The following is a 13,917-nucleotide window of genomic DNA, read 5'->3' on the forward strand; positions in this document are numbered from 1 at the left end:
TTAAAATGTGAAAAGCAGAGCAACGTTATTTGGCTCCACTCCTCTGTAACGCCCCACTTAGGCGTTCCTCTACAGGATTCCCGGTAAAATTTACAGTTTTTCCCCCTGCAAATGCTAGCAATTCCATGTCTGAGAATTTCTCCTTTCCAAATCAACAACTTCTTACTCCACTCACCAGTTTCCCTTCCGATTCCATGCAAACAGACAGAGAGAAGAGAAACACCAGAGATAAATCAAAAGAATTTCTTCAAGATCAAATCTTGCCAATGCGGAGGCTCAAAATCCCAAATTCAGATTTCAAAGTTTCCACCTTCCACATGCCCGGAAGCGGATTCTCGTTATTGTTCCTTGGGTCAATTGTTAGAACCTGCAACAATTGCCTACCTACTGAAATCTTGTTCAAGTCTCAAGGGAGTGCAAGTCGTGCACTCTCTTTCCACGAAGTATTTTGGTACCTCAATTACCTTTGTCAATAACAATTTGATTAATGCATATGCCAGATTCTTCAACCTAGTAGACGCCCGTAAGCTGTTTGATCAAATGCCTGAAAGGAGTGTTGTTTCCTGGACTATAATCCTCAATGGGTACTTAAATGCCGGCTTTGAAGATGAAGCTTTTATGCTGTTTGAGAAATTGATCAAAAGCAATGTTTCAGCTAATAGCTTGACATTTGTGTGCTTATTGAAGTTGTGTACCAAAATGTCTGATTTTGAGCTAGGCAGGCAGATCCACGCTTGTGTGTTCAAGGGAAACTGGAGGAATCTGATAGTTGATAGCGCTCTCTTATTCTTCTATGCAAAATGTGGCCATCTTTCTCACGCGTCGATGTTGTTTGATCAAATGTTGGTTTGGGATGTTATTTGCTGGACTACAATGGTTTCAGCTTACTCACAGCATGGTCGCGAAGACGAAGCCCTTTCACTGTTTTCCCAGATGCAAAGTCAAGGTTTTCGCCCCAATGAGTTCACCATTTGCAGTATTCTGAAAGCTTGCGGAGAATTAAAGGCTTTGAGCTTTGGAAAGCAGCTTCATGGCGCCATAGTTAAGGGTATCTTCACCAAAGATGTGTTCATTGAAAGCTCTTTGGTGGGAATGTATGTGAAATGCAAGGAGATTTCTGATGCTCGGTCGGTCTTCAATGTAATGCAAAAGAGAAACACAATTACTTGGACAACCATGATTTCTGGGTATGCTCAAAATGGTTTTGGTGTGGAGGCCATTAATCTATTCAAACGGATGAAGAAAAGAAGTATTTTTGTAAACCAACTTACTATTGTTAGCCTTATTAAAGCCTGCACTTCCATTTCATCCCCCTTCTTAGGAAAAGAAGTCCATGGATGGATGGTTAAGAGCTTTTCTCAGAGCAATACTCACATTGGGAGCACCCTGATCTCATTCTATTGCAAGTGTGGGCTTTATGATTATGCTGTTAGGGTTCTTCAAACGATGCCCAGAAGAGACTGCATCTCCTGGACTGCAACGATTTCAGGTTCTGCAAGCCATGGCCATGGCTTTGAAGCACTCAGGTTCTTAAATAACATGCTTGCAGAAGGGCTGGAACCAAGCCCATTCACTTATTCTTCAGCTTTAAAGGCTTGTACAAAGCTTGAATCTGTGAATTATGGCAAGTGGCTTCATGCTTCTGCTAACAAGACGATGACTCTACCAAATGTGTTTGTGGGAAGTGCTCTCATTGGTATGTATATGAGATGTGGATATATTACTGATGCCTTCAGAGTTTTCGATACAATGCCCGAGAGAAATATGGTTTCATGGAAGGTGATGGTGTTGGGGTATGCGAAGAATGGCCGGTGTGAGGAGGCTATGAAGCTCATGTATCGAATGCAAGCAGAAGGATTTCATGTTGATGATTTTATCCTTACCACAGTTCTCAGTTCATGTGGGGATTTTGTTGTGAAGTTGGATTGCTCTCCAAGTTCTTTCAGTCTTGCAGTTTGAGTCTTCTGGAAAAAATTAGTCTGTGCGGATAACAGACATAACTAAAGTTCGGAGCCCAATGAAAATACGCCACATCACTTGATATCGAGCGGTACCGAGCTGCTGTACCGAGTAGTACTATCACTCGGTACTCGATACGGAGTGACGTGGCATATTTTCATTAGGCTCTGGACGATGTTCCGCATCCGCACAGAATAATTACTCCAGGAGTGAGCATCCTGAATGAATTGGCAATTGAATCTACTTTTGAAAAGGAAAGCTACAGTCCAGTAGAACAGCAATCTTGACTTTGTATCTCGATGGATTGATCTAGCTACAAGTATATAATTCTTCTAGGCTATATGTGTAATCTTGCATCACTTGTAATTAATAAGTGTTTGACAAATTGTTTTTGCGACTTTTGCTTGATAATTTTATAGAAAGATAGTGCTGACAACTTAAATATTGTTGTATGATAAAAGAACTCGAGGTTTTTATATAATCGATAGGTTCCAAGTTATGGATGAGAAAAGTGAAAAGTTACGTTAGATAGTCGATAGTCAATGAAAAATTTGTCGAATTATTATGACATGAATTTGATAATCTAATATTCTGATACGCCATGTAATGAGACAAAAGACTTATTGTTGTTGACCAATATTTTCATTAGTCATTAAGACTAGAAATGGTGCAATTTTTCTAGTCAATAATAAAGATATTTTCCAAATCCAAAAAGTCAAATCATTAGTTATTCCAAAATTATATATAATCTTATGCAAGCTTTTAAACATTTGTAGAATCCAGCAGTTATATTTTATGAAAATATTTCTTAATTTATATAAATATAAATCTTTAAAATGATTTTTATTTACTCATAAAAAGTGGAATTGTTTTAAATTTATTCATCATATTTGAATCATTAATAAAATTTAACTCGAAATTTTATAACAAATAATCTAAACACACATTAGAGTAAGAGAAGGCATTAATATTAAAAGCTTCGAGAACAATGTTATCAGATTACAGCCAACAGCGAATTAAATACCTTTCAAATACAAAGTACTAAGTAGAACCTCCATTCTAAAGCTCAACTAGAGAAAGAAATCAGCTGAGTTGATATGGTTTTTCCTCCTTCACTTCTTCCTCTTCTTTGTGGGCTGAAGCTCTTCGTCTTCCTCGTCTTCTTCATCTTCGTCATCATCCTCCTGATTCTCCTCGTCGTCTAAGCCCTCTTCCTCATCATCCCCATCATCATCATCATCATCATCATCTCCTTCATCATCCTCATCATCATCCTCATCCTCTCCATGCTCATCTCCACCTGCTGCAGCATCACCCGGGCCTTTCTTGCTGTTGCTGTTGTCCTTAGGGTATCCATTCCCCTCACGATCTTCATCTGAGGATTCATCTTCACCCTCCCGGTAGCCCCCCTCTCCATCATCATCATCATCTTCATCATCCACATCAGCATCAGCTGGTTTAGGTTCTTCCTTATTCCTCTGAGAAATTAGGTGTTTGGTAAGCTCAAATGCGTCCTGAGATCAAATGAAAAAAAAATATATATGAGCTCAAATGCGCACCTCATATTATTGCACATAAGAGTATTACGTTTAATCTCTCATGTAGAAGAAACCGGGTGGTTCATGCAATTGGTTAGTGTTTATTGTGATCCAACTTAATTCTTTTTGTATTTTTTGTTTAGTTTTATATATGTGTACTTTCTTTAGGCATTTCTTGTATAGCCTTTTGCATAGTGCATTCCTTCGTGTCTGTACATAGGAGAAATTATTATGTGTGGACACCGAACGCCGTCCAGAGCCCAATGAAAATGCATCACATCACCCTATATTCGGTACCGCAGCTCGATACTGCTCGATACTGGATGACGTGGCTGCACCTGATTCGCCTCTAGACAGTAAGCTATGTCCGGAGTCCACACAGAATAATCTCTCCTGTACATAGACATAATGGATGTAATATTTGCTTACTCAAGCCAAATAATTAGAATTCAGTTCTGTGTTTCCTTTACAAGACTTGTGCTCTCTCCCTCTCCTCCCTTCCCTCTCTCTTTCATTCAAGAACTCCTCCAAGAATCCCAACACAATTCATGACTTCCATAAAAGTTTTGACCTTTTCTATCATAGCTAACTGTTTGAGTGGGCTCTAGTTAAGGGGTACTAGATATTATAAACATATTCATTTTGAATACAAAGTTGTTTGTTCTCACACATGGGCTTATAATTTAAGTAGGGATGTCAATATTGGACCCGGCCCGAAAACCCAACCTGAAAATTTTGGGTTTGGGTTGACCCGAACCAGAAACGGGTCGGGTTTGGATTCAACAATTCGATCAATTTCAAAAATCGGATCGGGTTTAGGTTGACCCTTTGCCCTGAAATTGATCCGTTTTTTACCCAGAAACCCGTTTTTGACCCGGCAACCGAGATTGACCCATTTTTTACCCGAAAAGCGGAGATTGATCCTTTTTTGGACCCGAAGAAAAGCAAGTTTTTATTGGCACCAAGTCATTCGGTTCGGGTCGGGTTGACCCGAATCCGAAGCGGGTCAGATTTGAGTCCGGAAAATTGACCCGTTTGTAAAAACGGGTCGGGTTCGAGTTGACCCGAATAACGCCGGGTCAGTTTCGGCTTCGACAGTTTCGGCTTCGACCCGAACCCGACCCGTGACCCGAAATTGACACCCCTAAATTTAAGTTGAAAATAAATATAACTATCAGTGTATTTGACCTAAATTTGATTTTCCTTTGATTTAAACTTCCTAAAGTCTAAGTTGGAAATGGCAGCCATGTCAATATAGAAGAGGAGCTAACAGGTAGTCTCCTAAATAGGCAAGCTAAGCGTTTATATAGATGATAAATAAAAGGGAGATTATTAGGTTAGAATAGCTTATGACTTCTTAATGCACTGGATCTATATGTATCATACTAATATGTATTAGCACAATCTAAAAGCGTAAAGCAAGTACAAATAAATGGTGAGCCTCATTCACTATCTATCTCACCAAACATAATGACAGTGACAAAAAAGGCCATGAGACCTGTTATACAATTCTTGTCAGCTTGTTCTCTTTTCCAAATCATGGTATATCATGAATTTAATTCATGCAAAAAATTGAGACGGAAAAACAAAACGCATGATAGTAGGTATATCTCTTTTAACAGCCTCATGATCATCAACTACACAATTGAGAAATAATAATTCCATCACCATACTAGATGGTGCAAATTTATTTCATTTTAAAGAGCATATAGTATATCAGTCTGGAATTTAAAAAAAAATATATATCTTTTATATATAATGGTTGTGTCTGTGGAGAGATCATTCTGTACGGAGACCGGACGCAGAATGCCGTCTGGAGACCAACCAAAATGTGCCACGTCAGCGAACCGATCAGCGGTACCAAGCAGCAGAAGCAAGGGGGTGACATGGCGCATGATTAGTCTCCAAACGACGTACGATGTCCGCATAGAATATTAATTTTGTGTGTGTTGTATATATATATATATATAAAGAGTTCTATTATCTATTAAGTTATTTATTCTCCCATATTTTTCACCATTCATAAAAAAAATTTGGATGACTAAGATTTAAAGTAGCTAAAAGTTAACTTTGAGTTATTTTATATTCTAAAAATTCTTTTTTTTTTTAATGACTAGTGAAAGATGTTTGGGAAAAAAATGATTTTATTCATTTAAATGGATACTCTCCCTCTCTCTCTCCCTAAACATATAGATAAAAAAATATATCAAAATATTCTCATATAAATTATATCTGGATATGAAGCCATTTGTTCAAAATAAAGAAAAATAATAATTCATATAAAATATTATCTTGTATTTCTGTTTAAACAACTAATAATTTTGTAGTTTATATCATATATTTTCCTTATATAAAAAGAACCTTCCTATTTAGATAAATTTTCATATTACTATAGCCTAATATAATAATTTTGAAAAATTGCAAACATGCCACCAATTTAGCTAATTTTTTCCGGGTTAAAAACTGAGAATATTTTAATATAATAGATGTTAAATTCATATATTATTTGGCTGCTTATTTCAAGATTTAAGAATTTAAATAATTGTGATATTTATTACAAAAACTTAGCCTATAACAATCCTAATTAAATTAATTAAATCATAATTAGCACAAGATACCACTTCCAATGAACCATTATTAGAATTTTACAAAGCTGATTATACAGTAACTTGTATTTAGTCAAATTAAATAAATTTCTACCAATTTAATTAATTTATTATCTTTTTAGTTTATAATGCTGATTTAGTTTTATAAATTAACGTACTTAAATCAAACTTGTTTGATTGCATATCAATAATTTTAGCTAATAATTTTTTAACAATTCTAATTACACTAATTAAATTATACTTAGCCTACCATAATATTTTAATTAATCATCAGTTACAAATTAGGCTTCGTTTGTGAAAATTGTTTATGCTTTGTTTTTCAGACCGCAATTACAATTCCTATTTGATTATTACTTTCTAGAAAGATGTCTTCAAACGGGTTTCTTACGGCTTCTTAAATTAGCTTTTTAGTACAAAAAATTAAAACTTTTGTATTCAAAAGCTATTTTAAGAAGCAGTAAAAAAGCCGTCACAGCGTTTTGACCACAATTTTTTCTGCTTTCAAGAAAATTTTATATTAAAAAATGGATTAAAAAAGCAGCTATAAAACTATCCAATGAAGCCTAAAAGTCAAGAAAACTGTCCAAAGGATAGTAAATCGGAGATGAAATGAGGTGAAGGAAAAAAACCGGTCTAGCCATTTCTAGTATAAAAATAAAAAAACCGGTCGAAGAATGGACGGTCTGGTCGTGAAATAAAAAAACCGGATATTCGCTTCTAAAGATTCCGAAATACCGAAACGCTATATTTGACGCAACTACGAATAAATACTGCGTTCATCCAGGCTCAGCCGGGGGACCCAGCAGGGTCGGACCTCAATCCTGCTCCAAAATCGAAACAGATTTCCACTTTTGAGTTCCGCGCGAACAACCTAGACGACGACAAGGAATCATTGCATCAAGAGAGCGGTAAACTTACCGAACTTAGCAAAAAATGAGCGGTGAGCATTCTCGCGGCAACGGCCTCCGCTGCGCAAGTTAGCAAACTGAGGGCGGCGATGGGTAGCGACATCGTCTCCATCTCGACGGCCAGGATTTAATTTTGACGTAAGGAGGAACCTGGAAGACGAAGCAAACACCGTCGGATTTAGACAGGAATTCCCATAGAAATTTAATAGAAATTAGAAGATATTTTAAAAAAAAAATTTAACAAAAAATGAGTTCGATAAAGAGAAAAAAGCGGCAAAAAACAATTAAAATATCAAAGCATCAAAGACTGTTTAGCAGAGGATTTTAAAAAAGGTAAAAAGAGATCGAAGAACATCGTCTCCATCTCGACGGCCAGGATTTAATTTTGACGTAAGGAGGAACCTGGAAGACGAAGCAAACACCGTCGGATTTAGACAGGAATTCCCATAGAAATTAGAAGATATTTTTTAAAAAATTAAAAAAAAAAAAAAGAGTTCGATAAAGAGAAAAGAGCGGCAAAAAACAATTAAAATATCAAAGCATCTAAGACTGTTTAGGAGGATTTTAAAAAAGGAAAAAAAGATATCGAAGAAATCAAGCAAAAGATTAAAAAAAGCTCCTAAGCAAGCGGAAATCTCTCAACCTCCCGGAAAAAAAATGAGGAAATCATGAGAAAAGGAGAGTTTTCGGCGAAAATCTAAAGATCGGTGGACAAAACAGTACCTAGACAACAGATCCGAGCTGAAAGCGAGCAGATCTAGAGGTTCTTCAGAGTTAGGAGAAGCTGAAACCCTCGAGGTCTGCTCATCTGATCCTCAGCCCTCCGATCCGAGAAGAAAAGATGCTTCTGAGATTTTTTTTTTTTTTACTCGGTGGAGATAGGGGGAGGAAGGGGCAGAAAGAGCGGGCAGATAGGGCAGAACGGGCAGATATTATGCAACCGAGTCGAGCTGAGTTCAAGTAAAAATTTTATCTTAATATTGATTAATTAATCGCAAGCTCTATAAATTGATTAAATTCAAGTTGAGGTATTTATTATGAGAGATAATGATTCAGGTCTAAATTGTTATCATAATAATATAATAAAAATAAAAATAAAAAGAAATAAGAAAAAAAAATAATGCAAAATATATTCTCTTTTAAATATTTTTAATAATTTTATACTTAAACTTTTTTCCCTCACATTTATTTGAAACAATCTTCTTACAATTTTATTTTTCAGACTATAATTATAATTTTATTTAACTACTTCATTATTAAATTTCAAAAATTTATGTAATAAAAATATTTTTTATAATTAATTTTATAAAAAATTGTTGTTGCTCTAAGGAGACCCTTAATTTGAAGAAAACAAAAAGAATTAATTCACAAATTATTGATTAATTCATGACTGATTAACTCTAGTTATAGCTAAACTTAGAATTTATTTGAAACCATCTTCTTATAGTTTTATTTTTCAGACTATAATTATAATTTTATTTAACTACTTTATTATTAAATTTCAAAAATGTATGTAATAAAAATATTTTTTTATAATTAAAATAACTAAACAACTTCATAATTAATTTTATAAAAAAAAATTGTTGTTGCTCTAAGGAGACCCTTAATTTGAAGAAATTATTTTGTACGGAGTCCAAGCAGAAGTTCATGTCCGGGTCGTGAGTGTACAAAGTGTTTGTACAAAGTGTGTACCAAAAAATCAAACTATGTACAAAATTGTACACAATGTACACTCACAGTCAGGACGGAAACTTCCCGTCCGGACTCAACACAGAATAATTTCTCCTTAATTCGACACTTATTCGTAACAAACTGAAATTATTTTATGGACATTACTCCAAATGCTTTGAAGAATTTTGTATTCAGAGACAGCATTGTTTTTTTTTTCCCTCAATAATAAGCTTAAATTCGTTAGATCTTGCTTTAAATGGAATAATGTCAATTATTTATCTTAAATTAAACTTTCTGTAAAAAGGAATAAAATAGGATTATTTTAAGTTATTGAAACATTATTTTGTGGACCCTTCCCAATTAAGAGAGGCCAACCTTATTCAAAAAAATGTGAAATGAATGGATATCCTAAAATACCAAATTCTAAAGATTCCTGACTTTCTAAAACTGAAATGATTTGTCATTTACTCATTTCTTTATTAAAAAACAAAAAAATATTGCAAATTCATAATTTCATTAAAAAAATATTATCACTTCCCTAACTCTTTCCTCCTCTCAAAAAATATCAACTTTAAATCTTGTGAATGATTGTGTAATCAAAATTTAGGCTTCATTTGAGACTGTTTTTTACTTTATAAAATAGTTTTTTTAAAAATATTTTTTAACTAAAAAATTATTTTAGAAAACAACGAAAAAGCTGTTCCAAATAAAACGACTTTCATACTACTTCTTAAAACAACTTCGTTGTGCAAAAAATTTATTTTTTTTGTAATAAAAAACTGCTTTAAGAAGGACTAAGAAAGCCGTCCCAAACGAACCTTAATCTCAAATTCACATCAAATTTTCTCGCAGTCGATCTCATTATTTTGCTCAACCTATCTCTCTATGATCAAAATATGCTAGCTTATTGCCCTTATTTTTAAGTTAAAATCAAATGAACGATCTTAAATATTGGCATGAATAAAACAATATTTTTGAAAGAATTCACCTATAAATTCTTCATGTTGAAGCTTGTTCAGTATCAATCCTTATTAGCAATCAATTATTATTTTTCTCATTAATAAGCTTCCCAATATGATTCAATACTCAACTATAGCTTTCATTCCCAAAGTGATTCCATGCCACCATTATAGCTTATTACATCTCTCTCTCTCTCTCTCTCTCTCTCTCTCTCTCTCTCTCTCTCTCTCTCTCTCTCTCTCTCTTAAGTTCAGCTCTCTCTCTCTCTCTAATATTTTATTTAAAAATCACATCTAAACTTATGTCTAATAGCTAGAATCTAAGTGATATTACCCTTTTAGTTCTATCACTCAAATTGCATTCATAAAAAATATGATCTTTTTGAGAAATAAAGGGATTTCATACTAATCAAGGCCTTTGAAAGTGTGAGCAAGTTATTTCTCCTTAATCAATTTGTTATAATGGGCATTTTTAACAAGTTCATCAAGTGGATTAGTGCTTGTATCTTTGATGTTTAATTCTCTATCATTGTTAATAATAAGCTTTAAAGGGATTTAAATATGTTGCTTAGTAATATTCCTCTCATCACTTGATGCCATATCTTATGAATAAAAATAGGATCACCCGATGCAAAAATTGACCAACCGAAAATTTGGATAATTTGTATGAAACTTCTTGCAGATAAACTAAAATTTCATAACACCTATGTTATCAAAAGTGGAGAATGGTCTAAAGAGGAGGATATGAGGGAGTCCAGTCACTGGGAATTACAAAGCACATGATCAATTTTGTAGCTTATAAGATTCTTAGTTTAAATATTGTACTAGCTGAAAGGACTATAACATGCAAAATCTAGGATACTCGAGAAGAATAAACAGTCATTGAATTTAAAAAGCTTGTCGAAAAGAACTTATCATTACTATACAATATGCATTTGAAGTCACCAATCACCCACCCATTCACCCACCATTTCAAAATAATAGAGGATGATAATTCCAATAGATATTTTTGAAGGCTTTTTACCATGTACTTCATTAGCAATGGAAACAAATTTGAACATAGCTGTAATTTGTAATCTCACCATAAATAAACTAACTAAATGCATCCTCAATTGAAATGGAATCAAATTAATTGAAATAGAAGGTATTCCACTTGACCCAAAACCCATCCTCATAGCCATGATTAAAGTTGTTGAAGCTCCCCTTATTGTGAAAAGTATGCATCCTCCTTGAATGAAAAAGGGTTAGTCAACACTTCAAAGTTTATTTTGATTTCCATATGGAAAACCAAGTTGATGTGTGATTCTAGACTATATTCTTGCAATCCAACATACAACCTTCAAATTGTAGCCCCGGCCCATATGTTCAAAACTGTGATGTTAGGGAGTGCAAAATGGAGAGAATAGTTTTTATTAGATTGGCCATACTTCTTGGCTTTAAATTTGATGCAATGTTCTTCCTTGTACCTTTGGAGGTCTTCATAGAAGTCAAGAGTCTAGGAATTAGAACCTAAAATGTGAGGGCATTAAAATGCTAAAATGTTATATGATTATTGCATTATATTAACCTTTTTATAAAGGAGGTGAGAGGAAGTCTAAGTTATGAAAGTTGAAGGGTAGTATGGTGGGAAATGTTGTCATGCCCCGGAATCAAATTTGAAAAAAAAAATTATTTTTATCTTATATATATATACCAACAACCACCAAAGCTTTCTAATTTCTTTTATTAATAATATAAAATAGAAACAAAAAAACTTCTATTTATCAAAACATCAATATGCATTTCTATTCATACTCAAAAAAATTATACACAATATAGCTAGGAGTTATACAATCACCACATACAATCTATATAATCATGACTATAAGAGAATAATTAAACCAAAAAATAAAATATCTTAGAGGATCTTATAACTAATCAATCTCACACTCTTGATCCTTTACATTGACCTGAAATCACTTAAACCATATATAATAAGCTAAAATGTCCAACATGCCACTAAATCTTACACATGAACTCAAAGCATGATAAAAAAATAATATGCATATTATAAGTCAGTTCATAACAGTAGCAGTCAATATGATCATAAATCTATGTATAAATAAAAAGCACATACATTAGTAATAAAATCTATAAAATAATAGAATAATATGGTACAAAAACTAGTAAAATAATATAGTACATAAACAATATAATCGATAAACTAGTAAATTAGTATATCATTAATCAATAGGGAGGTCGAATCAATAAACAATAAATAATCCTTTCCATGGCATACATCATAACAGTAAGGAAGTTGTATAAATTAATAAAGCAAAAGCATCTATGAAAATCATTGGAATCTATAACGATGCAGTATAATCAAATCAATATTCACATAAGGTTCATTCATTATACATCAGTATCTAATCAGTAGTAACAAAAATAGTGAATTGATAATAGTATCAGTAATAATATCAGCATCATTAATAATAGTATTAGTAATATATTATCATTGTCTGTAAAATCGATGTTAGTGATATTAAAATAGTAAAAAAACAGTAATAGTAATAAGTAGAATGGTAAAATAGAATAGTAACAGTGGCAATACTGTAAAAATATGCATTCAGTAATCACGCTAAATAAATAAGGAGTTTTGGCTTGAGTAGTATTTTTCAGTAATTATTAACATTGTCTTAATAATTAGAGTTGTCATTTCTTACCCGTTAGCACAGTAATAAATCCTTATAACTCTCAATCAGAAAATCACGTAAAACAATCGAGGATAATACAAAAGTATAGTATTTAAAGGAATGTACGTCTGCCCACCATCCTATACATGTTAGTCTTCAGCCAACGTCAATAAAATCAGACTTTATTTGTCCTCACATATAATATTACTAAATAGTTATAATAATAATAACAATATGTTATTACCCAATCATATACTCATATTCATCCACAATGCTTATAATACCAATATATGCTTATATTAAAAATAATAAAATTTCTATTAATAATAGCTTCATTCTTCCCGGTAAAATCACACAATCAACAAGTCAAAATATTTAGAGTAATAAATACTATAACATATAAAATGTTACATGATAGATGTTCACTAAATTCATAAAAAAATTAATAAATTCAATTTAGAAGAAATCAGACGATCAAAAACAAAATATTTGAAAATAGAGATATGATAATAGTTACCTATCACAAGCTGAGCAAATTTCACAAAAACAGCAAAGCAAATCAACGACCAAAATGCAATTTTTCTCTTTCCTCTCTCCTCTTACATTTCTTCCTTCCATGGCAAGCCAACCCTGGAGGCAGTGAGGGTTGAGTGAGTGAAGAGAAATAAAATATGTGTGTGTGCGTATAGCACCACAGCTTCACCACCTAGGGTTATAGCGCTGCATGTTGAATCTAGAATTACTATAGAACATATGCTTCAATGTTACGATAGCGATTTATGGCGCCACTGTGCTCACAGGCCAGCGCCACAACGCTTCATTTCAAATAGAATTTTAGATTCTTTATTTTTAAATATTTTTCAAAAATCGGGTTGTTACATGAGTCCTTAAGTTGAGGAGTGGTGTGGGATTCCATTCTAATAGTGGGGAAAAATGGATGGATAAGAGCTTGAAAATTTTTAATTGTGTCCGAGAGCTAGTCTTAAAATAAATTTTAGACAAAGCTCTGCAACAATTCACCTCTCTCCTTGCATGCAATGGGGTTGATGGAGACTGAAATTAAGGGCATGATGAGTCTTCATGTGAGAAGGTGGTGAAAGTGCTATAGGCTTTAGATTTTAATCATGTAAGTTGTATTGGTTAATCTTCATTCCATTCAGTATGACTTCTACACACTCTAGGAAAATCAAGCCTAGCCTTAGTTACTATCAAGTTATTAGTGATACACAAAATAACAATCTTGGTAAACACTTTAGATTAGTCATCCTCATTCAAACAATAAAGGGATTTTTTTATTATCATCATTTGTTTTTTGGGATTTTTGGCGCGTTGGTTGGGGCGGGGTTGGTAATTTGAAGTGTGATTTCGACAGTCTTCTTTGATCTGCCTGAAATATCTTGTACATTTCTTAAAAATGAATGACTTTCACCGGAATAATGTCCGAACAATGTTTACAAATGATTTGTTTAAGGTTAGAATATGACTTGAATGTTATTGAAATAAGGTTCCAACATGATTTGAACATAGTTCTATCAAAGTTTAATAATGTTTTAGCATAGTTCTAATAAGATTTTAACATAATTTGAATATGATTAGAACATAAT

At 33.2% G+C, this 13,917-nt stretch overlaps 2 protein-coding genes across 3 annotated transcripts; one reads left to right on the plus strand and one right to left on the minus strand.

Annotated features, from left to right (window-relative positions):
- Positions 1-9: 9 nt before the first annotated feature.
- On the plus strand, positions 10-2,401 carry LOC110108763 (pentatricopeptide repeat-containing protein At4g18520, chloroplastic-like). The gene has a single exon (XM_020839533.2). The coding sequence runs from the start codon at positions 112-114 to the stop codon at positions 1,957-1,959; it is 1,848 nt and encodes a 615-aa protein (XP_020695192.1). The 5' UTR covers positions 10-111; the 3' UTR covers positions 1,960-2,401.
- A 504-nt stretch (positions 2,402-2,905) lies between these two features.
- Positions 2,906-7,897, minus strand: LOC110108766 (prostatic spermine-binding protein-like). Of its 2 annotated transcripts, none has more exons than XM_020839538.2 (3): positions 7,735-7,897; positions 7,022-7,161; positions 2,906-3,473 (listed from the first exon to the last, which is right to left on the minus strand). In XM_020839538.2, the coding sequence occupies exons 2-3, from the start codon at positions 7,121-7,123 to the stop codon at positions 3,072-3,074; spliced, it is 504 nt and encodes a 167-aa protein (XP_020695197.1). In that variant the 5' UTR covers positions 7,124-7,161; positions 7,735-7,897; the 3' UTR covers positions 2,906-3,071. The 2 variants fall into 2 exon arrangements, with proteins under 2 accessions (XP_020695197.1, XP_028553955.1); XM_028698122.1 differs by having other exon boundaries at positions 2,906-3,437; positions 7,735-7,895.
- Positions 7,898-13,917: the final 6,020 nt, after the last annotated feature.

Source organism: Dendrobium catenatum, unplaced genomic scaffold (assembly GCF_001605985.2).
Source record: "Dendrobium catenatum unplaced genomic scaffold, ASM160598v2 fragScaff_scaffold_1056, whole genome shotgun sequence".
NCBI classification, from domain to species: Eukaryota; Viridiplantae; Streptophyta; class Magnoliopsida; order Asparagales; family Orchidaceae; genus Dendrobium; species Dendrobium catenatum.